Source organism: Patagioenas fasciata, chromosome Z (genome assembly GCF_037038585.1).
Source record: "Patagioenas fasciata isolate bPatFas1 chromosome Z, bPatFas1.hap1, whole genome shotgun sequence".
NCBI classification, from domain to species: domain Eukaryota; kingdom Metazoa; phylum Chordata; class Aves; order Columbiformes; family Columbidae; genus Patagioenas; species Patagioenas fasciata.
The window spans coordinates 56216868-56243554 of record NC_092560.1 but is presented as its reverse complement, the minus strand read 5'-3'; the positions used below and the strand labels follow the sequence as shown (position 1 = coordinate 56243554).

At 37.7% G+C, this 26687-nt stretch overlaps 1 protein-coding gene across 3 annotated transcripts in view; it reads left to right on the top strand.

The window, feature by feature from the left end:
• NDUFAF2 (NADH:ubiquinone oxidoreductase complex assembly factor 2) overlaps nt 1-26687 on the top strand; it is a 59436-nt gene that overhangs the window by 22791 nt on the left and 9958 nt on the right. For 2 of the 3 annotated variants that reach the window (XM_071802494.1, XM_065860304.2), the window contains exons 2-3: nt 11536-11625; nt 20644-20684. In XM_071802494.1, the coding sequence (XP_071658595.1) occupies nt 11536-11625; nt 20644-20684 (131 nt within the window). The remainder of the gene's footprint in view (nt 1-11535; nt 11626-20643; nt 20685-26687) is intronic. The other variant, XM_065860305.2, reaches the window with a different exon arrangement.

Genomic DNA, 26687 nt, shown 5'->3' with positions numbered 1-26687 from the left:
AAAGTGGGTGAAAAATGACAAAGATTGTGAGGCTAGTATTTTTTTCTCAGTCTTATAGTAGCAAATTACTTGTAATAAGGTCGTACACTGACCGGGATTAAAGAAAAACGTAGGCAGCCAGAAGGAAATGATTTCTCAGTTTAATTGATTCGAACTAAAAATGTCTGAATTTGATATTTAAATATATGTTTAGTCATCTGTATCATGTGTAAAATGCAACAGAAAATCAAAAGTGTCCTTAAACTGAAAAATAAGACCCTTACTGGTAATTAGAGAAGGTTTATCATACAGGTAATTTGATTTTATAATAAATTCCCAGGACAGAAAGTGAATGATATTGAAATGTGCAGAATTAGGTCGTCTTTATTAGGGCTGAAAATCCCATCTCATCTCTGGCATGCCGCTGCTCATTCATTCACACACACAGATAGGAGAGGATGTGTAAGATCTTTATTTATTTTTCTGAGTAACAACTTTAATTACAATGTTAATTTTGAAAAACAAATATGCATTCACAAAAACAGGTCCATGTTGTCAAAACAATTAGTAAGAAATGTCGTTGAGACAAATGGTATAATAAAATTGAATACATTTATCTTTTGTTTTTAAGGTTTTGTGTATGACTGTTAAAGTTTTCATGGACGGAATGGGACAGGGAGGGAACGTTAAATCTTTTTGAAGTATCTTCTTTATTTTGGTAGAAGCAGAATCATAATTATAATTATTGAGGGATCTAACTCCAGGAACACCTTGAGACTATGAGAAGGTTTAATGTGTAGGTGTTTTCTTTCATCGCTGTGTTAGAGATTTATGCACACAACTCCCATTGCATAGCAAGGCAGCTGTACCCACCTTGCTGTGTTCAGAAGCCTTTTCCTCATAGTAGTCTGCTTCTGTGCCATCCCATGCTGCAGTTCATTCGTGCCTTGCAAGCTAAGGAAGGTAAAAAAAAAATCGTGGTCAGTAAACACTAAAATTTTCCAGAAACTTCTAAGAGAGTTCTCTGTAGCTGGACATGGCAGATTGTGCTTTAGCATGATGAGGCACAAGTCACGTGTAGTCTTGATATCAAATAAGGTTTCTTAACATATAGAGACATTCAAGAATGAAAGAGCTTGTGTGACATAGACACGGGTATCACTTATCTTAGCTGCTCAAACCAGGAAGAAATGAGTTAAAATCCTAATAAGATTAATTGAATAATTTTGGAATAATGAGAATGTCTATGATTGTCATTATTTCTGAGAGTTTACATTTTAGAGATTAAATTGGTAAGGTTTAGTAAAGTAACAACCTCTGATTTTACTTCTAAAAAAGCAAATATAGCTTAGGAACCTACAAGTTTTTTACATACCTGGAAATGAAAATATTTGAGTTTTTAAGTATCACAGCTTGTTCTTTCAGTGGTCATAAATGTGTGTGTATCAAACACTTGTGTTATGGTTATTGGAAGCTATACAAGTCTAAAGATTGCAGTCCGAAGGCAGTCTTGTCTTCTTTTCTTTCACTGGTATCAGCATAAATGCTTTCACATAGAAACTTCTATATGTACTTGCTGGCTACAGTAGTTGCACTTGGTGCTTTAGCTTCTGGTAATGGCAAAATACTCTAAAAGCAATGGGCACACAACTGAGTATTTAAATACTTGATAATTAAGTACTTACATACTGTGAAAGCACATAAACATCAGTATTTGCTGTTTAGTCTGAAATTTGCTTAGTTGAGCTGGAACTGTGGAAGTAGAAAGCAGGAAAAACTGTTAAGTGGGGTCTGCATGTTGTTTTTTTTGGTGTGTATTTGTTTATCTAACTTGCAAAGTGAACACAGAAATTCTTGAGATCTGAGTAGAAAAATAAATTCATTAATTGACTGAGGTCTGAAAAGCTTTGTCTTTCAAGTAGTCCTTGGTCCATGCTGTTCCAGTTCCTCTTTTTCCTGCTCAAAGTAGCTTTGAAAGCAGATCCAACATTGCTGTAGTACCTTGGCTGAAGACTACTCTGAGCTCACCAAGACTAGCTAAAATGTACTATTTTGCGCAGAATTGATGTTACTGGAAAGTGCCCTAACTAACGGGTACGCACTGGTCAGCTTAAAGAAACAAACTTTTGAAGCAGAGCTTTAAAAGTGACCTACATACACTTCTCTTATGTTCTCAAATGTTCTGTCTTGGAATATACAAATAGTGAAAGTGAAGCTTCAGAGGATAATTTTGTAATTTTTATGATAAAATGAGTAGGATATATATAAATTGTAGGATAAAGAATAACTTTTAATGCTGTTTAAAAGAAGTGTCTCTAGGATGTGCATATGCCTGAAATGAATCATGTAACTTGAAGTACAAGTTACTTTAGCTAACGTTTTCTTCAGAAGTTGCACTCTTGTGTTGACTGTTGCAGAAATACATGAGCATTCTCCCCTATACTCTGCAATGAAAAGCGAACACAATAAAATAGCAGTGCTAGTATTCTTTAATCCTTCAAGTGCTATGCACCCTATGAGCTGTAATTGTGTTCAGACCTTGTATAAGACTGAATTTTCTTTGCAAATCTAAAACGTAATCCTTTTGTAAAATCTATTAAAATGTACCAAAAATAGAAATAGCATTAGCTCCTTGAGAATGTATGTACAGCTAGCTATAATAATTCCATTTATTTTCAAAAAAAAAAAAAAAGATATGGTAAATAAACATTGGCAAATGATGCATAATTGAAATATAGTTAATCATCCAAAACAGACTAGTATTGCTGTGTTGGGTCATATTACTTAATTGATGTTCTCCACAGCTGTAACTTCCTTTTCATTTCATTTACAGTTCATACCCTTGCTGTTATTTGCTCATTTCTCTTCCCTGCATGTCTGCCTTTTGGTTTATCTTCCTACAGTATATATTTATTTAGGGAGTACAAGTTACTGTACACTTTGTCTGCTTGCTAAATTTGCTTTATAAATGCTAAATCCCCATTTTAAGCCATTTTTCATACATTTACAGAAAATATTCAGCACATCATTCCTGCATTTATTCACATTTTGACAGTAATTGGTGGAAAACTGTTTCTTGAATCTGATAGACCAAAACAAACCAAAAGCACAGTTGGGACAAAGCTTCCACATGCCAGAGTACGGAGCATCCACCATCTCTCCAGGGAAGTGGCATTTGTACTAGTATCGTTTACACTTTTCTTGCAAAAAGGATGTAATGTTGTGTATTTCTCATAAGCTTGTTGTAGATTTATTCACACAACAGTGGTTCTTTGTGAAGGTGCAGTATCTGTTGGGCTTCATGTGGCTTTGATGAGGTAGAAGGCACAGGGCCACCCAGAGGGCAGGGAACAGGAACCAGTGTTGGTGCGTCCTGCTGCTGGATGGAGAGAACTCAGAGACTAGAATGGCAGTGGGCACTTGGCAGAGGGTTTTTAAACGTCTGTCCACTGAAGGAACTTGCTTCTCAGACAAACTGCAATAAAAGGTGTTTTTACTTGAGTTAACCACCACGACCTCAGGCACAGCAGGCTTTCAAAACGTAAGGTTTGTGTGAAGATGTATAAAAGCCATGGGCTCTGATCCCTCAGGAAGTTACAGGTTCAGTGTTTTCAGATTATTGCATTTGTCATTCCTAAAAAGAAAATACAGAACACAGGGTGCTTTTTTTTCATATATTTATGACACAGATGTAGGTGAATACACGCTGACTGTTCGGCAGCTCATAATTGTTTATAGCATTCTCATTTTATTGGAATAAATTGCCTAGTTATAGTATCTTTTCTGGCTAGCTTGAATGTCCTATAATGACAAAAATATGAAAAAAACGGAATGCAAAATGTCGAATTACATGCAGAGTGAGAAACTGATCCCCCCCCCCCCAAATTAGAATGGGTCGGTTCAAATTCATTTTGTCCTTAGAAAGAGAAAACAGGAAACTGTGCAGTTCAAGTAGAGGACAGTTTTCACATACTTATAATGGATGAGATCAGATATGAATGCCAAACCAGATTTCTGTCCTGGAGAGTTTTCAGACTGAACTTGCAAGGGTACTTTCAGTAAGTTTAGTATCACTTTCCATTGCTTTTACTGTAAATAATAGTGTTTAAAAGTAATGTGTTAGAGGAGCATGCAGAATGAAACTCTTATAAGCTGTAGTTTTCTGTTGCAATCACCTAAACTAAGGATTTGCAGTTGAAGCCTCTGCCATTTATCTTGCTCTGCCTGCACACTAGTTTTTGGGGTTTTTTTACTTTATAAAGGTGAAATAAAATACTAGTCGATTTTTGTTTAAATTGAAAAAAGACCTATCATTGATTAATGGTTGCATGTATTAGATTTTGAGACTGATTCTTAACTTTTCAACACTGGAGTCACAGTTCCAGTGGCAGTTTGTGAGGGGACATTTGCAAGTATGAAAACTCTGGAAACATCCTCTTAGTCATTAGCTGCTTGATAATGAGGTGTGAATAAAAACAACTTTGAGATGTTTCTGGACAAGTTGTACTAGTTCAGAGGCTTTTACTAGGACAGATATTGGTACTGTATATAGGTCTTGACTATTTCTTTAAGAATGACATGCTCAAAATGGCATGATTATAGTAGTCACTTTTTTGGTCTTTGTGAAAGTAAAATATTTCTTCGTATATATGAGCCCTAGTGAGTCACTGTATATGTGCTAGTTGCTTGTTTTCCTCTGAAACAGTTCGGAATAACTGTACCAAGTATTTAGTACAGTTATTCAGACTTCTAGTTCTGTCTTCCTGTTGGGTTTAAAATACATATTTTTATTTTGTGTATGGGATTGGCTTCCTACTCCCAGCGTGGCATGGAGTGTTATGTTCTGTTAGTGTATTGTAGATGTACTTAAGTTTGTATGCGGTTGTCTACTTACTCAATTGTAACATTTACAATGTAGTGAATTTTGGCCTTGTTTTACTCGCTGCTCTTGGCTAGAGCTAAGGGTTTGGTGATTTTCATGGGAAGCAGAGAGGGGGGTTATTATTTATTTGCTTGCATGGCTGTAGAGGAGATATTGTAGAACATTTGGATCCAGAGAACTCTGTGGTTTCTGTGTCTTCTATTATATTTAAGGCTAGATCTAATCTTGCTGCTTGGAAGGAATTTGTCATGTCTCAAAATGAATATCCTCATGTCTTTTTTTAATCCCTTTAGCCCTAAACACTCTGACAAAATATTCTGTTTATCAGAGAGAGAGGTTGTGTCTTTCTTACTGCTTATTAACTACCCTTCTTTGAGAATAGTGTGATTTTTTTTTTTCCTCTTTTCAGCAACGCAGGCTATCAAAGATAACACACAATATGTTTTGATCCTTCTCCATAACCTAGGTTTCTAAGGTACTGGCATGGTATTTGTAATGGTACCCATATCCTCAGGAACAGTGATGATGTCCACATCCTCAAGAACAATGACAGAAGAGATTGTTTCTAAAATAAAAGCATTTGTCAGAATTCTAGACAAATAGACACAGAACATATAAACAAGGAACAAACTCGACCTAGCAGCTGATGTCAGCAATTGCAATATTTTAATCAAGTGACTCCTCCAACACCAGATCAGTGAACTAACACCTCAGATGTTAGTCTAGGTGCATCCATAGGAGCTGGTGCCACGTCTTTGAATTGGTACATAGATATTAACCCAGACCGCACAAGATGTCTCTTATAGATTTATACTGAAAAAGCATCTTCTGGCCTACTGAAAACCAAGAGCCCTCTCAGTCCAAAGACTGTATTTTGTGGCCATCTTGGGTTGAGTTCACGATTACTGTGCAGAAGGATTTCAAAGCAATATGCAGCAACAACAGAAAGAGTGTATGAGAATTATTCTGTGAGATCTGACATGGAGTTATACTGCCACACTGGGGATAAGCAAAGCTTTTCTCCTTCCACTTGCAAATGTTTTAATCAGAAGTTGTACTACAGTTGTCTTCACGTGTGACTATATACCAAAACCATTAATTTCCACGTGCATCTAGATGGTGGTGTTATGTTCCTGATGCATTTATATCTATATGTGTATGCATGTACATTTGTTTTTAAAATTTCATCTCTGAGGTGATTTCATTCTGAGAAGGGCAAAGTGATGCTGGCACGCACAGTGCGTGGTTTTCACTGAATATTTTGCAAGCTTGCAGAAGTTTCTCCTGAGTGATTTGAATAGTACCTTTTTTCTTGTACAAATAGTTTATACATTGTATTTCTGGCTGTGGCTTGATGCCGTTAGACTCAGTAGAAAGCTCATTGACTTTATGTGTGTGTGTTTTGGCTTTATTTATCATAAAAATATCGGATTGTTCTTTGTAGATTCCCCCCTGCCAAGAGCAAAATAAAAAGTGATGTCTTCCATTAGTGATTTGCTAGAATATTCTCTAGACTTTTTGAGGATGTTTGTAAAACAGAAGTAGATTATTTAAATATAATATTGTATATTTTTTTGAAAATTTGAGCTTTCAGCAGCAGAAGTTGTTTTAATTTAGAAAAAATACTTGTTTATACTTAAGCAAACAGTTAACAGACATCTAAATACAGTTGGCTATAATCCAGATAGAAATTGTTGAACTTGTGGCAGTTGGAGCAATCAGGTAGTAATATGGTTTGTAATTTAAAGAGGCCAGTTCGAAAGAGAAAGTGGGACACCTTTATGTTAGTGCGTGGAATTTCTTGATTCTCCAATTATTAAATTAAAGTTACTTCTGGGAGGCTACTGCTGCTAACTCTTGCTTTAAGTCTGAATTAAAAAACATTCTGAAGATCACCTTAAAGGACTTGGTTCTAAACTGTACTAAGCTCTTTCTGTAATGCTGACCTTACTAACAACAATATTGTACTGTGTAGTTGGTCTTAGTAAACTGCATGGAGTGAGCAGTGATTTCAGTGAGGTCTGCTATTGTACATCACCTTAAGGAAACAGAGAAGGAAATAGTTACTAGCATTGCACATCGTATAATTAGTTTACTCCTCCTGATGTTTTTTTCTGTTACTGGTTGCATCATTATTAGAATATTTCTTCCATCACCAGTTTTGGAAATTACGGCTTGGTGTATCAATAAGCCTTACAACCCAGGTATGTGTGTATTTGTTTTCTGCTCAAAGAAACAAATTTTTGTATGACTTGTTTGTCACAGTGACAGATTTGTGCAGAGCAGAGTGCAAGAGCTAGAAGTCTTCCAAATAAAGACATACAAGTAGGAAAGTGGAAGGATATGTGCGCATTTAAGAAGCAAAAAATCCAAAGCTGGTGGTTGTTCTCATTTTTAACCTGTTACTCACATTTTAACTACAGTAAATGTATTTTTAAACTTGCAGGTGTTTGTTTGTTTGTTTGTTTTTTTCCCTGCAAACCCTGTCCCACCACAGTACTTCCTGGCTGATTGTGTAGGTATTATTCCGAAGTCTCACTGGTCTGTGCTATATCTTTACTGTCAGCACTTGGACTGAGTAACTTTCCTTTGAACATTGCTGTTATCTAGTTATCTTATACTACACATGTTTCTGAAATTTTTCTTCTGAAAGCGTTATTAGGCAATTGGTCATAGAAAATACATATCTGTATATATGTATGTGTATATGTTCAGTATATCAGTGACTGGATACATACAATGGAGTGGTTAAGAAAAAATGTAATTACTCTGAACTAATGACCCACATAAGCATAGACCGTTTGATTTAAAAGGGAAAAAAACTCTTTGATTTGTGCCAAACTGGAAAATTTTAGTATACAAAACTGGTTTTAACCGCAAGATGGAACCAAGTTGTAGCCCATACCCTCTGCATGTCTGAAAGGTGTTATAAAAGTGAAGAAACAGATATTCCTTTGGAAAGAAAATAGTACCTGCAGACAACTCTATAAACTTAAATACATTGTTGATAAGAGGTAAATAAAAATAGCAAAATCAAAGCATGGGTTTTGACCCTGTGTGCCTGGTACTTACAGCTTTTTTGACATGTTCACTTGGCACTTACCAACTGTAATACTTCTGATCTTGCATGACTATAAAACTGGAAATTGCTGATCCAGCATTGTTGCTGGAACGTGGTAGTTCCATGCATGCACATCTGTGTTTCCACCTGCCGACTGCAAAACATACTGATATTTTATAGCTATAAATATATGTAGCCATAGCCATAGCAAAAGGCAGTTTGCTCGGTTTAGATACCAAGAGCATCTAGTTCCCTGTTTATGGTCCCATTTCACCTCTAACCGACTATATGTGTCACAGGTTGTCGAAGTTGTAGGTATTAGACAAACTTGTTTGGAGATTAACAGAGAAATCTTTTTCCAATAACAGTTTTGTAAACAGTGAAAATGAGTCTAGGGCTACTGGAGATCTTTGAATTAATATATATATTAAGAAATTGACATGGGAAGAACAATGGTTTGGTTAGAGAACGGCAGAAGTTTGCGATTATTCATTATTTAACTTTATTTTGATCTGGAAGGTTCTTCAGTGGGTTTTTTCTTAATGCAAATGTGGATATATGCAGTGGAAGCAACTAGGATGTTTTGTCTGTAGAAGAGGGGTTCTTCCTCAGAAGAAACTGAAAAAAATTAAAATATTCATTTTATAGCATCTGTGTTAACCGGGACTTTGTTGTAGAACTATAACTTGGTTTCTAGGCTTCATAGTCTATAAATTAGGTTGTAGAAATTTAGAAAATAATTCATTAAGTCATTTGCTGACCCTTCACATATCACTTACTGCTTCCCTTGCTGGCTTTGGCTTTGCCTTTTCTTATGCCAGCAGGCTGCCCAACTTCTGTTAAACACTTCTGTTTTCAGGCTTTTATACAAATTCACTTCTGTCAACACACACTGACTTTCAGATAGATTGAGACAGAAAGGCTTAGAGAAAATATGTACAGTAAGAAAGTATATAAATCTAAAATTGTAATTACTGTTTCACTTGATGGAAGATCTGCCCATTACTTAGACTTCTTGGCCATTTTTCCTGCTTGTAACTCCTGTAAAGTTGCAAATTTTGGCTGCTTCAGTGTTTTGTGTAAATGATGTTGTATCTGAGTAGCCTGTCTAAATATTCTGAACATCTATTCTTTCTAAAGTAATCTGCTTTTTGTTTTATTAGTTGTTGCCTGTTGTTCTTTGGATATGTTGTGTTTTATGTAATTCCAACCTGAAATATTAGTAGTTCTTCCATGTTTCTAAGATCTAGTGGTCACATGAAAATTAGGTTCGTTTTAAAGTTGGTAAATATTGGTTCTTACATTGATATTTGTAATTGCTTCATACGTATACGTTTACAAGTGAAGTTTCTTGACTTGTGATAGCAAGGACCACAGTATTTAATTTAAAACATGGGAATGAATTAATGTATATAAGGCAAAATAGTCAATATCTTTAGCCTGAAAAAACACTTATCTAAACTGTAAGAGGTTTTAATTACGTCTGAAGAGGCCTCAGTGTGATCTTCACTAGAGAAGTCTACATAAATTGTCTGTTGTGGTCTGCCGAAAGAAACCTAAGGGACAAGGCAGATCAGACAGTTGAAGTTAATTAGTGCCATGTGTGCATCACAATTGGAGAGAAGCTTAAAACCCAGTGTGATGATTCTTCAAACCAACATTTTTCTGAAGTAATTTTCTGAGGTTGGCTCTACAACGTGATTTGACTGTGGGATCTGGAGAATGAATTTTTTTCTTGTGTCCTATGAAAGCTTGCAACAGAATGAAAAGTGCTGTATTTTGTAAAAAGTGTTTAGTTAAAAATGTTTTATTGGGGAATGTATAGAGCTATAACGTCAGTCACAAGTAGTGGTAGCAGTTAGAAAAATACCCTTATTTGTTACTCCTGCATGTCAGTTTGCTCAGACTGGTCTGCCTGTGTAGGACTCTGATTATGGGCAGTTTTTTAAAAGGTCCTGTGCTAACAGTAAAATCTAATGACTTTCCAGCAATGAAGATGAATGTTAATTCTGAAACTTACTAGGATTTGACCTAATTAGGTAGCTGTGGAGCTTTTCAGAAAGTCTTCTGTATGGGAAGAAAGTAATTCTGCATTTTTGTTTTGCTATATAGTTAAAGAATATGAGGAATGCATCTATCCATGTTCTTGCTGTAAGGAAATCATTTTAAAGCAAGTGTATGGCATGTAATACCTTTGCCATGTAAGGATTGTGTACTTATAAAACAAATAAGTATAAACCATACATCTTTCAACACTGATTAAAAATATCCGATCTTGAAGATGAAAGTATGCTACACTTTGCCTGATGGCATATCTTTGGAACAGTAAAAATGTTGCATTGCTTAAAAATTAAAAGAAATATTATAAAGCTACTTAGAAAAGGAATTGCGGTTTCTGTACAAGCTCTTATTTTACTGTATTAAATACCTAATAATGAACAGTAGTATGCAGTTTAGCTATTAACCAGAGATGGATGAATTGTAACTCCTGACTGCTTTGAGTTTCAAAACAACTTTGAAATACTTGTTGAAAGGAATAAACTGCATTAATCACATCATTATGAAAGAAAATATCTTATGCAGATATTTATTGGTGTTTCCGCAAAATGTCAAATTTCTCCGTATCAGCCTCCCAGGAAGAGAGAAAGCTGCGAGAAAAAGCTGAGAGAATGTTGTTAGGTTTCTTTCCCTCTGAGGGACAGGGAACTTGAACACTATTCCAGTACCTGCTAATTTAAAATGCACATGAAAATACTCTTTCGTAAGTGACAGCTTCTGTGATTAAGAATATATTTTTATTTGAATCTTAAATACACGCTGTGTGTTCCTCTGTACAGCAGCATGGTGTCTGACAGTCAGTCTGTTGTGTGCTACCTCATCAATTGTACCTTAATTCTTCCTCTTTGGCAGTAGTAGAATCCGTGGGTAGGATATAGACCCAGATTCTCCACATTGGCTCACTTTTCAGCAGACTGGATGTTCTCTATCAGAGAGCTACCTCCTGTTTGTTTAGTTTGTGTTCCTGTGGGGTTTTGGTTGGTGGTTGATTGGTTGTTTTTCGTTTTGTTTTGTTTTTAAACAAAGGAAAGATTTAGTTTGCAATCACGTGGAAAGGCTCATGTGTGTAGAGCCATTCCTGGTGGCTGAAGGTGGTGTGTCCTGACCCCATTGCAGAGGCAACCACTGAACTGTCGATGCTGGGTTTTGGCTGGAGAACAGCAGCAAGTTTCTGCTCCCTCACCAGCGATGGTGTGGAAGATATTCAGGTGAAGCAAAAAACAGTCAATAGAAAACTGATGGACAGTTCTTCAGAGAAGCATTCTCAAAGGGAGGGTGGATAACTTGGGTTGAAATATATTTGTCATTAATAATCCAAGTCAACTGTAGAACAGTGCAGGCTTTTGTTAAAATTACTGAAACACATAGCATTGCAGATTGATATCTAGATGGTAACAATTTTCTCAGTATTTTATTCCTTTGTTTTTATCCTGTAGACGTTGTTGCACTTGTGTGAGTAAGTGCAGTTGTTTCAAAACAATGACATAATTAGCAATTTAAATATTATATAGAAATATCTTTTAACTGCCTATTTTTGTTGTTGTTGTTGCTATAGGGCAGATTATACCAGAAAGAAGATTTGTAGAAGCAGTAAATCGTCAAGCATACCAGTATGAAATGGGTGACTTTCCAATAGAATGGGAAGGTAAATACTGAATATTTTGGTTTTATTTTAAGATAATTTTGCCATTGAATGTAGATTCAATATTTTTAGTGAGAAGATTGACTATGTGAATAGATGTCTGTTATCTTTCAGCTTGAGTAATGCAGGCTTCTGTTTAACTGTATAGTCATTATGAATTATTAAAGTTACCCTTTACAAATAGGATAAATGATGTTTAGGAAATCAGTACTTAATAAAAATGTAAATAAAACCTGTATAATCATGACTTTTTCCTATTAAATGTGAAAATATTTGTGCCTGCGGGGAATCTGATTGAATAACCAAAACTAAATGTGTTAACTTCCTAGTTATGCCTTCACTGCAGTATTAATTTGTAGGTCATTTGAATTATTGGTGGCACAGGGTTGGAGCTTTTTTTCTTTTTTTTTAATGGTGGTATTTGATTTCCTATACTCTTCCTTGCACAGTCTTGTAGGGAGTTGGAGGACATGTTAATTAATTGTTCTTTCTCACTGCTACTGATGAAAATTTTGCCTGAAAATTTGAGACATAAAAACTCAGGGAAGTCAGAGAAGTTCCTTAGGATTAGCTGAGCAGCCCTTGGAGAAAGAGAGACAGCAGAGAGGGAGTATATGTTGTTGCTTGATGTTGTAGGAGCTTGAGCCAAGACTGGGTTAAATGTGGCTGTAAAATACAGGACTCTATAGCATAAACAAGGAAGCCCTGAAATAGTACATAGAGTCTACCCATCATTCACCATGCTTTTTTTTTGGAGAGTAATATCTGGGCATCTCCCAGAAGTTGGTAGGGTTAAAGCAAACAAACTTCTTTATTTTAAGAAGTATGCAGTTACATTGTGGAATTTCTCGTCATTGAATACTCTTCTTACTGGAAGTTTGCATGAGTTTCAAATAATTAGTGGAAGAAAAGTCTTTCTCATATACAGATATCACAGTGGCTTAATTTGTCAGTGAGCTGCAAATTAGTGGAGGCTACAGTGTGTTTTGAGGAAATATTGCAATATACTTGCTTTACCTCATTCTTTCTCCCTTACACTCACTGGTGGCCCCTGAGGGAGAAGATACTGAGCTAAGAGAAAACTTTGGTGCCATTAAAGTTCTCCTGGAGTCAGTAGAGAAATGTCAAATGTTCCCATCTTGCATTTTTTGATTGTTACACTGATTCCTTTGGTTTTGTTTTTCTTGGTCATCAACTGAGGCTAGTATAAACAGCTAAAAGCTTCTCAAAGATGTGTCAACCCTCTTAGCAGCACTTGCCAACTGTGGCAAAACTATAGTACCAGCAGCTTCCGTCTTCTACTGCTGCAGTACCTACAGTTGACTGGGAAGTCTTAATCTATTTACTCCTATTTAGTCAGGCTTGTCCTGACTAAATCATCTGGTGCTGGAATGGGTATCTACTTAATCCCACTTTCTCAAGGTCTGCTTCCTCATCCGAAAGTTCTCCACCCACTGCTGGTCATCTTAGGTCTGTGTTACTGTTGTGCAGTCACTCTGCACCGTAGACACTGAAAAGCACGTCTAGAGCCTCAGGTAACTCTGTTCTGCTGTTGATGATTTCTCACCTAAGACCTGCTGCTACCTTTTCAGAGTAGGAAAAATGCAACCCAATAGGCTCTACCTGCACTCGTTTGGAATTAACAGGAAACAATATGGACAGTCAGACTGTCTCAGGTGGGTGTGGGCTAATCACCCTTTTGCAAAGGGGCTTAGACTGGTTCAACCAACTTGCTATATGAACTTGTTCCTTAAGACTGCTGTAGTCAGAATAGCACTAATAAGCCTGCACTAATATAGCTCTTCAGAAACCTTAGCACAAATCCATGCAACTTGACAATGTGTGCATGGGAGGGTACAGCTCTTTGGAAGGATGCTTTTAGCAAGCACACCAGTACAGGAACCTTGGAATCAAGGGTGAGGTGCCCTGCAGTATGAACTTGCCCAAAAAGGTGTAGCCGCCAGACCTGAGATGCACTTCTGCAAGTCAAAGCATCTTATTCAGGTTTGTGTAGAAGAAAAGGCAATTGGCTAGTCTCATTTTTATGAGCTGCATTTACACTTTTAACGCTTATCTTCCCCATTTTGTAACTGCGTTTTTTTTTTCTTTGTGATTTTTGGCAGCACCAAGTAGAAAGAAATAACAGAGAAAGGAACATTTACATTATGCAGATAGGTAACAGTCATTTAATCTTAACTACTGAATTTCTCTAGGAAGAGAAGGGAAACATAATGTGCATGTTTTTCTCCTTTAAGCAGGATGGGTATGTAGTGCGTGTTTCTGAAAGATAAAGTATAGGAATTCCACAAAAAAGGCTAACCTGTATCTTTTTGACCAATGCCAATTTAAACATTACAGTCTTTTGGAAATATAACATAATTGTAAAAAGCCAAAACTGGCACTTCTGCTGAGGATATAGAGGCTCTTCGAAGAACTGTTGCACCTTCGCTATGTATTGGGGTGTGAACTGGGGATGTTGAATGCTGTGAAGTTCAGTTCATCATTACTTCTTTTCTGCCTCCTGTAAAATGAAGAATTCTCACTGAGTAAGAAATGGGAAAGAATAGAAATAGTAGAAAGTTCAAATAATACTACAGAAGCCAGTTATCTGAGTGGGAAGTTTAATACAAGGTTTTTAGACACACTTCCCTGAGAGACTCGTTACAATTTGGTCCCTATTCTGTCATCTTTAAGATTTGTCTAGAAGTTTCCCAGGCCCACAAGTCCTGTGCTGAACTTTGCCTCTGTGTCTTCTGACCAGACTCTTGAAAATTTCCCAATGCGTTCTTTCTGGGGGTGTTCACTTTATAATTTGTGCTGTTGTGGATGCTGATCATTCTAGCAAATGGTCTGAGACTTTGCAGAAGGATTTCTAAAATACTTGCTGTTTTCTCTGAACAGTGAAAGATGGATATAAGGTTAGAAGTGCAGCGACTAGAAATGACACATGCTGGGATGCAGACAGAGATGCACAAACAGGCAGAGATCTTGTTCAGGAAGGAGTGCAGAGCCAGGCAGAGCAGAGAGCTGAGCCAGACTGAGGCCTTTATTAGCCATTGGCAATTTATATTATTTACAGATACGGGCCTGGACTAAGAAGTTACATAAGATGTTTTTCCAATAATTGTTACTAAAAACACACCACACTGGTGTTTTTTTCAGTTACTCTCCTGTTCGTTCACAGACCAGGCCCAAGGACATTCACACATCAGACATATGGGGGCGGTTTTCCCACCCGGGATACCGTTCTCGCTGGCCTGGGCTATCACTTCTTACACTCCTAAAAAACATAGATCTGTATAATCTGTCCAAGGCCCTTTAGCTGGAACTGCTGTTCCCACATAGAAGGCTGGATAGTATTTCTTCTGTTTTCTCTTTACTTTTTTTTTTTTTTTTTTTTAATTTTTACTTTTAGCGTTCTGAATCCTCTCTGCTGGGCACACGCTTAGATCTCCAGCAGCCCTCTCTCCAAATCCTGTGTATGCACTTTGACATCTGCAGCTCCTCCACTTCAGTTTTGGCTGGTTCAGCAATAGCAGTCTCCTTGCCTAGCCTTCTCAGGCTTTTCATTTTTAGGACTGTGCTACAGCTTCTGGTGCCTTATTTCCTCTCCTTTGTTTTGGGACCTGCAGACTCAGTTTTTCACTTGTGGATAATCCACCTGATTTAAGAGCAGTCATCCCAGCACCCTTTCCCTCTCCTTGTTTCCCAACATCACGCTATGTGACTAGAAAAGAAACCTCTTGTGACGGAACTGAATAGAAGTACTATGCCTGGAAATATTTAAAGGCATGGGTTGTCTGAGGAGAACCTGCACAAAACCAGGAACAAAGCAGTGTTGTAGGAGTAGGCTGTAGTGAAATTTGAAGGGGAGCTAAGTTATGTTTCATTTTATAGCTAAGACATTCAGCCTGGACAGCTGGTAAACTAAGGGGCTGATTTTGGCACTGTGCTTATCAAGTTCTGAACATGTAATAAGGTAGCTGAGACCAAGTAGAAAGATAAACAAGTCATCCAGATTTCAGACTCAATCTGTGCAAGCTGTTTCTCAGACTCCAAAGAGGATGTTTGTGTCTTAGTCCTGAGAGTTTACTGAGCAGATGGTTGAGGGCTTACTCCTGAAGGGTTTGTCTGGAATTTTTCTCCTGAAGATGTTAGTTTTAAGTGCTCCACAGGATTAAATTTCATAAGTTCTCAGTCTTGTGAATTTTGCAAAAGTTCTCAATGTCCTTTAAGGCTTTTGTGAAACTGAAACATACTCAATATTAGAAGAATAGAATTCTAATTCCTTGTGTTCTCCATCGTCTTAGTATTAGCTATTTGTATACATAAAATTGAGTTGATTTTCATTTTAAAAATCCAAGTATGTTTCCTTTTGCATTGTAGTTTTGAATTTAGAGTGTAATCCATATGCACAATACAAATATTACCTGTTTTTTTGTTTAGCTGAAACCTCTTATATTTCACTACAAGGTGGGTGTGCATACTTTTATTTCCCCTGGGCAATTTGGATGCACACAACAGATAACGTTTCTGTAATGTTAGTTCTGAATGTTCACCTGCTGTAGAAAGTGTGATTTACCTCCTCAGAACATGTCAATAGTTCTCCTGAGAGGAGATCAGTAGTTTTACATACCTATAGAGATTCATGAGGTTGTATGCTTCATGCAGCATTTTATTGCCTGTCTACTCTTTTTTTTTTTATTTTTTTTTTCCTTTCCTGGTAACATTTAGTGATTAATGAGAGTCTTAATTTGCATGCTCACTTTTACACCCATTACAGTGCATTATGTGTGGGTAGGAGTCTTAAAGTTCAATGAAAATCTCATGCATACTAATGAGAATGCAAATGAGTGCAGATAAAAGAATGCAAGGGTCTCAGGTAGGAAATGTCCAGCTATCTTGCAGGTTTCCTTTTAGACAGAAATAGCATTACAATGAGCACAGGATCCAGGAGGTGCCATCCAAATAAAATTAGAAGCAGCAGCATAATTAGTGTGAAATGGAGGCAGTGATTCATTTTGCCAAAGCTTTTGGGGGCGGGGAAGCACATTTTGGTTGCCCTCAGTACATACATGTCACCTTCTATACTTTACCAGGTTTAAAACATCTTGGCTGACAGTGGTGAGGGCATTTTGTTTTGTTCATGTGGAGATCTTTTCCAGCTATAACTATCATTGGACACTTTTTAATTAAATGTGTGCGTGTGTGCATATAATGTTCACATAATATGTAATAAAGCAGCTACCTACTTTATTTCCATCAACAATTATAAACTGTAGTGTAGATCTGTTCAGTAATTTAAATCTGCATTAACCAAAAGTGTAACAGAGAATCCTAAGGTGGGAGAGCTATTGCATTGTATACACGAACTGTATTTTTAAAAGAGAATGCAAAATGTCTTCATTTCAAGATATTATTTACATGGATTTTATGAAAATTAGTGCTAACTCAATCGTAAATCACTGGTTATATTTTTGTATACATTCATTCTTCGTTTAATTGTTACCATTAATTTCTCTTATTCCTGAGTTTTGAGGTATTGATGGTTTTTTTGAACTGTGTTGGATGCTCAAAATGTTGTTGATACTTTAGAAAAAAATGACTAAATGACTTTAAAAAAACCAGACTTTTAAAGTTTTCTGTCTGAAAAAGAACCACCTGAAAATTGGTGGGGATTAAATGTATTAGAGTCCTCCCTTTCTTCTCCCCAAAGAAAGAGGAATGGTCACGTGAGCAACTGGGAAAATGGATTGCTTTTGAAAGATTGATAAAACTATTAGAAGCTAAAGTACAATAAACTACAATACTTCAGATTATGTTTACTTTACTTTTAATCTTGTAAAGTATCTTGAGTTCTGCTTTATGTAGAACATTTCAGAAATTGATTTGCACACAGGGCATATTAAATATATTAAAGCTAACTAACTTAATCATATGGCTATGGAGATATTTTAGTAAATTTTGTTACTGTATTTCTCCCTCAGCTACATAGCAGTGAAGGAATCTTTCATTAAATAATGATTTTCTAATGCACCTCGTTAGGGATGTTAAAATTAATTTACCTGTAGTAATTTGGAAAATGATATCCAATCTTTGTGTCAGCAAGTTTTATTTAGGGTTAAACTGAAAAAGATTTGTAGTCCTGACATTTATTAGAAGGAAAGAAGGTTGATAGCTCCTATAAAACCATGCATTTAAATCCTTGTTACAGCTAGAAAGAAAAATAGCACAATGTTATACTGTGTGCATTATTTGCCTATTTAAAGAGATACAGTCTGATAATGGAATGTTTGATATGAGAAATCTTTGTAAATTAAGGATTGTTGTGTTGCTTTTGAATGCTGTTACTAATTCGGATCTATTAATGAATGAAGATATGTTGTGTAGTGCTCCTTACTTCACAGCCTCCACTCACAAGGCTTTTGTCATTGTATTACCCTTCACTGTTCCGCCTATGCCATGCTAAACTGAGGCAGATAATTAAATGATAAAACATTTTAATAGAAGTATTCCACTAATCTGAAAATCATTAATCAAACAACTGTCTAGAAGTTCCATCTGCTATTGAAAGAGAATCTGTTGTAATGGTTATATTTAAGCAGCAGTTTTGTAGGATTTCAGATTTTGAGAACTTTTCTTTAAGGATCAGTAATTGCAATCAGTTGAAGCTAAAATGCAGTTGGTGTTTAAAGAAAATACTGGCAATTTCAAAAAAAATGGAGGAATTTTCAGGTGCTGAGAGCTATGGAATTGAAACTAGTGGTCCGGTACTTCCATGTGACAGAAGCAAGGCATGGCAGGGCAGATGATACTTTGTTTAAAGTAATCCCTTAGATTTTGAAGGTTTAAAGCATAATTTCTTACCAAATACTTTAAACTACTCCTTTTCCTTCTTTTCCTCCAGCTGTATCTTTTATTGGTTAGTGGCTAATATACATACTTCACTATATGTATATCTCTCCCCATTTCTTGCTCTTCTGGATGATGTTGGAACTGTTATTAAGTACAAAGATGACTTCTGTCAGGAGGAAAGGCCGGCGTGTTCCGATTTTCTCTGATATCATTGTTGGTCCTTTTACTAAGAGTGTTTACAAGGCTGCCAGCTGAGAAGTGCCAGTCTCAGTCATTTCAGTTTGGTCTCTGATCTTGCCAGTTTGTTGTTTGTTTTTTTTTTTAATCCTCATAAAATGTAAATGTTTGAAAGAGCTACAGATACACAAAATATTTTCTAGCGCTACAGATTTAATATAAAGTGATTTAGTTGTCTTTTGGATTATCTTAGTGGGCTGTTTTTCTTTCCACTAACATAGGACTTTTGCAAAAAAGGGTGATGCTGTCTGTTCTGTGCTCTTGTCGCTTCTTCATAATGGCAAATTTGGCTGTAATCCTTGTTAGGACTGAAAGACCTCTGAGAAGAGCTGGCAGGGACTACTTTTAAGAAAAGATGTTTGAAATGGTATTTTAAAGAACACATCTTCAGAAAGTATTACCTCATAGACAAGAACCGAAAGCAATACCTTGGTTTTGTATCATTACAGGTATTTTACCGTTAGCCTTGAGTTAAGGTTGTTGGCCTTGCCATCATGACTGAATTCCAAGCTATGTGATGCCATTTTGCCTCCCTTAATTCCACTCTTATGTTAATTAGAAGCTTTTCCTCCTGAAACCAGTTTCCTAATGTTGCTGAAGCAGAGTGGTGGTAGTGTTTCACCCTATGTGTAATTGCATTTTCACTAGTGAGGTGATATTATAGCTCTGTGCAGCTCTTAGTGTTTTGGATTCACTGACTCATTCTCCAGCTCCCCTCAAAATGCAGCACAGATGGTATTAGAAAATTAAAATTTGGAATAGTTCCTTCTTAAGGCATTTCTGAAACTTTATAGACAGCTACAGGTCAGACCATAAATTTGACTGGGTGATAATGAAAATGTCATTTTTGCTGTAATTTTCAGGCACAGTAACAAAAGTCCTAATTATCCAAACAAACATACAAAAGAACATTTTGCCATCTCTCAGCACTTGGAACTGGCTTTCCTTATGTTCGTCCTTCTGTTCATTACTGGCCACTTGTATTCTGCTGCTTATTCATGTGAAACATATGAGCAGAAAAGTCTACCAAATATACCACCCACTACCTACCAGTTGTGTGGATTGAAAAGGCATGAAAAAATGCGATGGTAGTGGTACATTTGAAGAGTGATAGTATTGCCTTGTCTAAATAGTGCCTGTACTAGTTGGAGCTATCTCTTGTTCATGGGCCAAATGAAGCGAGACCCGATGGAGTGCTGCTTCTGTCTGCGACGCGGTCTCTGTATCACTCACCGTCAGTGTCTGCAGTAGGAGCGGGCATAAGTCTGTCGATTTTGGTTTATCATGGAAAACCTGAGCCACAGTACGGTTGTTACCACAGTTTTTGTTCCCCTGCTGTCTGTCCCAGCATGAACTGAGCCTTCCCTCGGGCCAGCGCCTCCCACTCCATGCGCAGATGCAACCACACGATGTGGTGTGGTTGGGGCTCTGCAGCCCCTCAGCCAGGTTTGGGGCTGTGAAGGCACTCTGGTTGGCTCCAACATAAACAGGTTTTCAGATTTAACAGTGCCTAAAGCATGTAAACAAACTCTTTTTCTCCAGAGTGGTCCAAGGCTTTTCATACTTTTCAGCAATCATCGTTTTCTCATGGTGACACTCAGCTCTCTATAGCAAACTCAACAGCAGGCCTGGGCCCTGAGCCCTGCTTTTTAAGCCAGGATGGTATGTAGACTGTGCCCAAGCTCTCCTCACAGAGATTATATTCTCCTCAACCCCTCCTTCTATGAAGACTGTAGACTATTGACATGGGAAATAACATCTTGGCTCTCTATATTTTGGGGAATAAGATTATGGCTTGCCAGGTTGTTGGAAATTTTATTAATTTCTCTTACAAACATTTGCTTTCTGTTACAAATTCATCACAATTTTGAGTTTTGATACTATCTGTGATCTTCAAAATAATCCATTTGATTTTTGTTTCCTTTGCAGCATGGATAAGAAAAAAAAGAAAGGATCCACCCACCATTGAGGTGAGAGAAATGAAGTGTCCTTAAATTTTCAATTGTTGTAGTTAAACAACAAAACTTAATTCGTAGTGGGTTCATCTGTCCGGTAGTTTGTCACCATCAGAGAAGAATTTAGTATGTTGCTTGCTTCATTGATGAAATTATACACAGACTAGATATCTGACACTTAGGAAAAACAAAAACAAACTGAAATCTAAACTTCAGTGTTCTTTAGTTTTTATTTTTATTTACTTGAATTCTTTAAGATGATCTGCGTAGATCCTTTAAGATAATTGTGGCCATTCAAGAGTTTCTTTAATTAAACAAATTTTGAAATTACTGCTATGAATTTTTAAAATCGGTCATCTATGTATTAATGCTTTTTTTTTCCCATGGTAGTTGACATTAAAATGCAGGTTTCAAATCCGGTTGCCAGCAGATTCATCAGTACAGGAAAACAAATTTCACTAACACTCTATGGTGCTAATGAGATGGCAGAGTTGCAGTCATAACTTTTTCCGTAAGTGGTTCCTAATGGAGTGAAGTAGGGAACTATCCCACAGTATTTCATGCTGATGAGTGCGTGCAGAGTGGAACGAGTTTTACTCTTGATCTGTGTATACGGACACACACACATACCTTACTTGCCCTGGATATATATTACAAGCGGCTAAGCACGAGCTAGGAGTGGGTCAGGAGGTGAGGCATGGCTTACTGCAGAAGATTGGAACTGGCACCCACAGAGGCAGATACTTGACTTGCATCAGTAGGAGTAACTGTGTGGAGATCAGTGAAGCTGTGTTGCCATGCTCTAGCCGAAGATTTGGTCATTGAGATCTTCTGGAATATACTGATTTGTGAAAAGTTGTCCTCCCTGCCTGTGTGTTAAGATGACCTAGAGAAGCTTGTCAGCTAGTGTTTACAAGCCATAACTCATTAAAATGAGCTACCACACAACTTAGAGCTTTTCAACTAATTCCCTCTGCCTCTGTTTCACACTTGCCACTGAGTTTGTAGGGATAATCAGGCCTGTAATACACACATAAATGGAAGAAGTGTAAGTTAAATTTATCCTCGAAGCTTTTTAGGACTTAAAATAAAGGAACACACTTTTAATCAACATTAGGGAAGTATTGAATGTGAATTTTAAAAATTATTATTATTTTCTTTTGTGGTTGTTCTCCTTTCTCCACACCCTAGTTGTTTGTGTACAAGTGATACTACAGCAGTTGTTCTGTCTAAGCTTGAACTGATCTCCGTTTTCTTAGATCTGACTCATACTAACTATATACGTACAACTTTCATTGTTGAAATTACCAGCTTGTGATACTCGAAGATGGAGGTGTTGCACGTCTCTTGTACTATCATTTCCATGAGCTAGACTGCCATGATAATTGTGTGCAGATAAACTTGCTTTAGAGGACATGGGCAGATTTGGGTTTGAAATTGGTGTAAGAAAGCCCCTCCTGGTGCTGGAGGTGTTGGTTCTGTTTCAAAACGGGGAGCAAGCAGTCTGCACAGGTGAGAGAACTGTGGCTCAATAACATTCTAAATACTTTACCTTCCATAAAAAGCAATTTATGGGAATGAAAGATTATTGGGAATAATGTTACATTCAGAGTTACAGGACTGCTTATACCTTCAGTTTGATGAGGTAGTGGATCTGAAAAATAATTTAGCAGCTAGATACTTTACCTGCAGGGCTATGTATTGACCTTATCAGAGCACAAGTTATATACCAGGAATTTCAAAAGTTGGTATCATTTCTTTCAAGTAATCCCTAAGTTGTTTTTTTCCTGTGTAAAAGTAGGTAGTTCAAATATATGTAAGTTAACAATTCTTGTTACTATTTTGAAAATAATGCTGCAGTCACAATTTTAATATGTGATAATGTAGCTTAAGTTTTTTTTCTGTATTAGTTTAGGGTAAGATCTACTTTTGTCCTGATTTTAAACTGTTATACCACAAACCCTTATACTACAATATTGTTATAAATATAATTATGCCAGTGAAGTACATATAGAATACTGTTTAGTCCCTGTTTGCAGGGCAAATTTGCTTTAGTATTTTAGCCACATAAACTTTACTGGCTGCTATTCTGTATTGTATTCCCTTTTTGACAGTAATGCTGATATGGTAAACTGCTGTTTGACAGCTATGAAACAAGGGACTGTTTGTGACTGTATTTCATTTTGAAACTATATAACAAATCTCTTTGTTCTGTCACATATTTCTCATGAGACTAGACTATTTCTTAAAAAGGAGGCAAAACCCACAAATTTTACATTTTTGCCTTAATGACATTTTACCGTCAACATCATATTATAACACTACGAAACAGCATTACAGTTCCTAAAGCATTAATTTCTGAAGCTGTGCCTATCTTCCTACCTTTGTGGTCTGTAAAACCACTTTATTTTGGATGGTTTTCCTTTCTTTCCTGTCCTTTGATCATTATTTTTTTTTCCTAATATAACTTCAGACACTGGACACTTTTAAGATTCAACTGGACAGGCTGCTGGGCCATCTTGTCTAGACAGTGCTTTTGCCAAGAAAGGTTCGACCAGATGATAATTGTGATCCCTTCCAACCTGGTGTTCTATGATATCAAATGACGTATGTCAAACTTTATTAAAATTTCTTTTCCCTTCCTATGCTCTCTTTTCTTATGATCCCTCTTCAGTATTTTATGTTTGGGGGTTTTTTTATATTTGTCAATCTTATATTTTTATTCAGCTCTCGGCTGTGGATGATAGAGGTTTCCAGACTGCTCATGCCATCAAGTCTCATCATGACCTCTATGACCAGGCTTTAACTGAAAATATTTGAGAGATATGGCTTCACCAATCAGCTAAATATTACTGATCTTACTGGTACCACTGATGACCACATTTTGGAAACCAGTGGTTTGGTGAATACTGTAGGCCAACACAATGTGATTCATAATCATCATGACATGTCAGTCACTTAAGTGGGAATTAAGGTAACTTGTATTTTCTTACAGCTAGGTCATGGCACCAGCCAAGTCTGTTAATGATATTCTTAAGACTTGCTAATGTTTTGGGTTGGGGCCATTCTTTCTTCCACAAACACCTGACAGATTATTTGTTTCTTTTCATTATAAAGCTTTCATTTTCCTACAGAAGAAATCGATTTTCATCTATTTTTCTTTAGATTATTTTGTGTATGTATGTGTGTATGCAAGAATACTCTAGAGACTTCCCAGCACAGCTCGTTCAGTGTTAAGTGTTTCACATACCCAACAACTTCTTTCCTTCCTGTGCACCCACCACTTTTTCCCCATTTTTGGAGCAAGTCATATAGACTTCTGCCTACTGGGCTGGTCGTAACCCAAGAGTGCTGCTCATCACCTTGGCTATTTCTAATCTGAGCAGTACGATAAGGCATGATAGTGGTTTAGAAACCTTGGGTTTTAAGAGCCAACTTCTGGGATACTGGAAACAGTTGGTTGCCTTTTGATTTCATTACAGGTTGAAATATACCAAGTCCCATTTTCAACCCTCTGGTGGATGTGGAGCAAAAACAGTGACAAAGGATGAGGAAAAGGCTGAGGTCCTTAATCCCTTTTTGCCTCGGTCATTAATAGTAAGACCAGTTGTGTTCCAGGTACCCAGCCCACTGAGCTGGAAGACAGGGATGAGCAGAATGAAGCCCAAATAATCCAATGGGACATGGTTAGTGACCTGCTACGCAACTTAGATACCCACGTCTATGGGGCAGGATGGGATCCACCCAAGGGTTCCGAGGTGAAGGTGCTCACCAAGCCACTTTCTACCATTCATCTGCAGTCCTGGCTAACCGGGGAGGTCCCAGTTGACTGGAGGTTGGCAAACGTGATTTACAAGAAGGGCCAGAAGGAGGATGTGGGGAACTACAGACCTGACAGTCTGACCTCTCTGCCAGGGAAGGTTATGGAGTAGATGATCTTGAATGCCATCATATAGCACGTGCAGAACAACTATGTGATCAGGCCCAGGCAGCATGGGTTTATGGAAGGCAAGTCCTACTTGACCAACCTCATCTTCTACAACAAGGTGACCTGCTTAGTAGATGAGGGAAAGGCTGTGGACCTTGTCTACCTGGACTTCAGTAAAACCTTTGACACCATAACGCACAGCATTCTCCTAGAGAAGCTGCAGCTCATGGGCTGAGTGGGTAGACTCTGCGATGGATAAAGAACTGGCTTGGGGGGCTGGGTCCAAAGAGTTATGGTGAATGGAACCAAATCCAGTTGGTGACTAGTCAGGAGGGGCTGTTCCCCAGGGCTCAGTACTGGGGCCAGTTCTGTTTAATCTCTTTATCAATGATCTGGATGAGGGAGGAGATTGAGTGCACCCTTAGTAAGTTTGCAGATGTCACAAAGTTGGGTGGGAGTGTTGATCTGCTGGAGGATAGGAAGGCTATACAGAGGGATCTGGACCAGCTGGGTGGTTGGGTTGAGGCCAGTTGTATGAGGTTCAACAAGGCCAAGTGCTGGGTCCTGCGCTTAGGTCACAGCAACTTCAGGCAGCGCTACAGGCTTGGGGAAGAGTGGCTGGAAAGCTGCCTGGCAGAGAGGGATCTGGGGGTGTTGATTGACAGCGGCTGAACACGAGCCAGCAGTGTGCCCAGGTGGCCAAAAAGGCCACCACTATCCTGGCTTCTATCAGGAATAGTGTGGACAGCAGGACAAGGAAAGTGATAGTGCCACTGTACTCAGCACTGGTGAGGCCCCACCTTGAATCCTGTATTCAGCTTTGGGCCCCTCATCATAAGAAGGACATTGAGGGACTAGAGAGAGTGCAGAGGAAGGTGATGAAGCTGGTGAGGGGTCTGGAGTACCAATCTGATAAACAGCTGAGGGAGCTGGGGCTGTTTAGCCTGGAGAAAAGGAGTCTGAGGGGAGACCTTATCGCTGTCTACAACTACCTGAAAGGAGGTCGTAGCATGGGGGATGTTGGTCTCTTCTGCCAGGTAGCAAATGATAGGACAAGAGGAAATGGCCACAAGTTGTGCCAGGGGAGGTTTAGGTTGGATATTAGGAAACATCTCTTCACAGAAAGGGTTGTCAGGCATTGAAACAGGCTGCTCAGGGAGTGGCAGAGTCACCATCCCTGGAGGTGTTTAAAAGATGTGTATGTGAGGTTCTTAGGGAAATAGTTTAGTGGTGGACTTGGCAGTGTTAGGTTGACAGTTGGACTTGATCTTAAAGGTCTTTTCCAACCTAAAAAATTATTTTTTTCTGTGTGTCAGATTTTGCGCACCTCAGTTGCAATGGAAAGAAAAAATCCTCTTCGGAGGCAGGGGGAACGTTCTTCTCTTCAGGACTCATTTTTTGGGGCTTATGTTGCTATTCCATTGTGTAAGTGGAACTCCACAAATTTAAATAGTGTTAAACACTGTAACACTCACAGGACTGCTGTGAGTATGTCTCACTTTTGTGAATTTCCAGCCAAGTTCTACTGTTAAGAACTTTGTGAGACTTCTCAGCACTTTGTTGATAGGCAGATTTGCATGGCGTTCATAAATTTTGCTGTGTCCTGTATCTCCTGTTTTCATTCATTTCATTTTAAAAATGCTTGATTTTAAATTTGAGATAGAATTATGTGAATACATTAAAAATACTAATGAAAGAAAATGTTATTTTCTGCTGATGCAGCTAATTGAGATGTGGCTGGATGCATAAGATACTTGTAAGCTTTGCTTATGGTGCCTGTTTCAACAGACTATCTACCTTTCTGTCTGTCTCTCATCTTTATTCAATCAGTGCGTATGTAACACACAGCCAGGTGTTCCCCCACACAGGTGGTGGGAGTCATATAAAAATTGGTTTTGATATGTTGTATCTAGGACACATTGAATCTTCAGCTTCTAAACCTAGAAAGAACTAAGAACCCTTAAAAATATCGTGCATATTGTGATTTTTTTAAGCCTTTGTGTGCCTAACTTCCATTTGATTTCTTTAGTAGTTATAACTTCAGAGGGCATCAGATTTGCAGGCACCTTTAAAGAATCCTATTGTCTGTA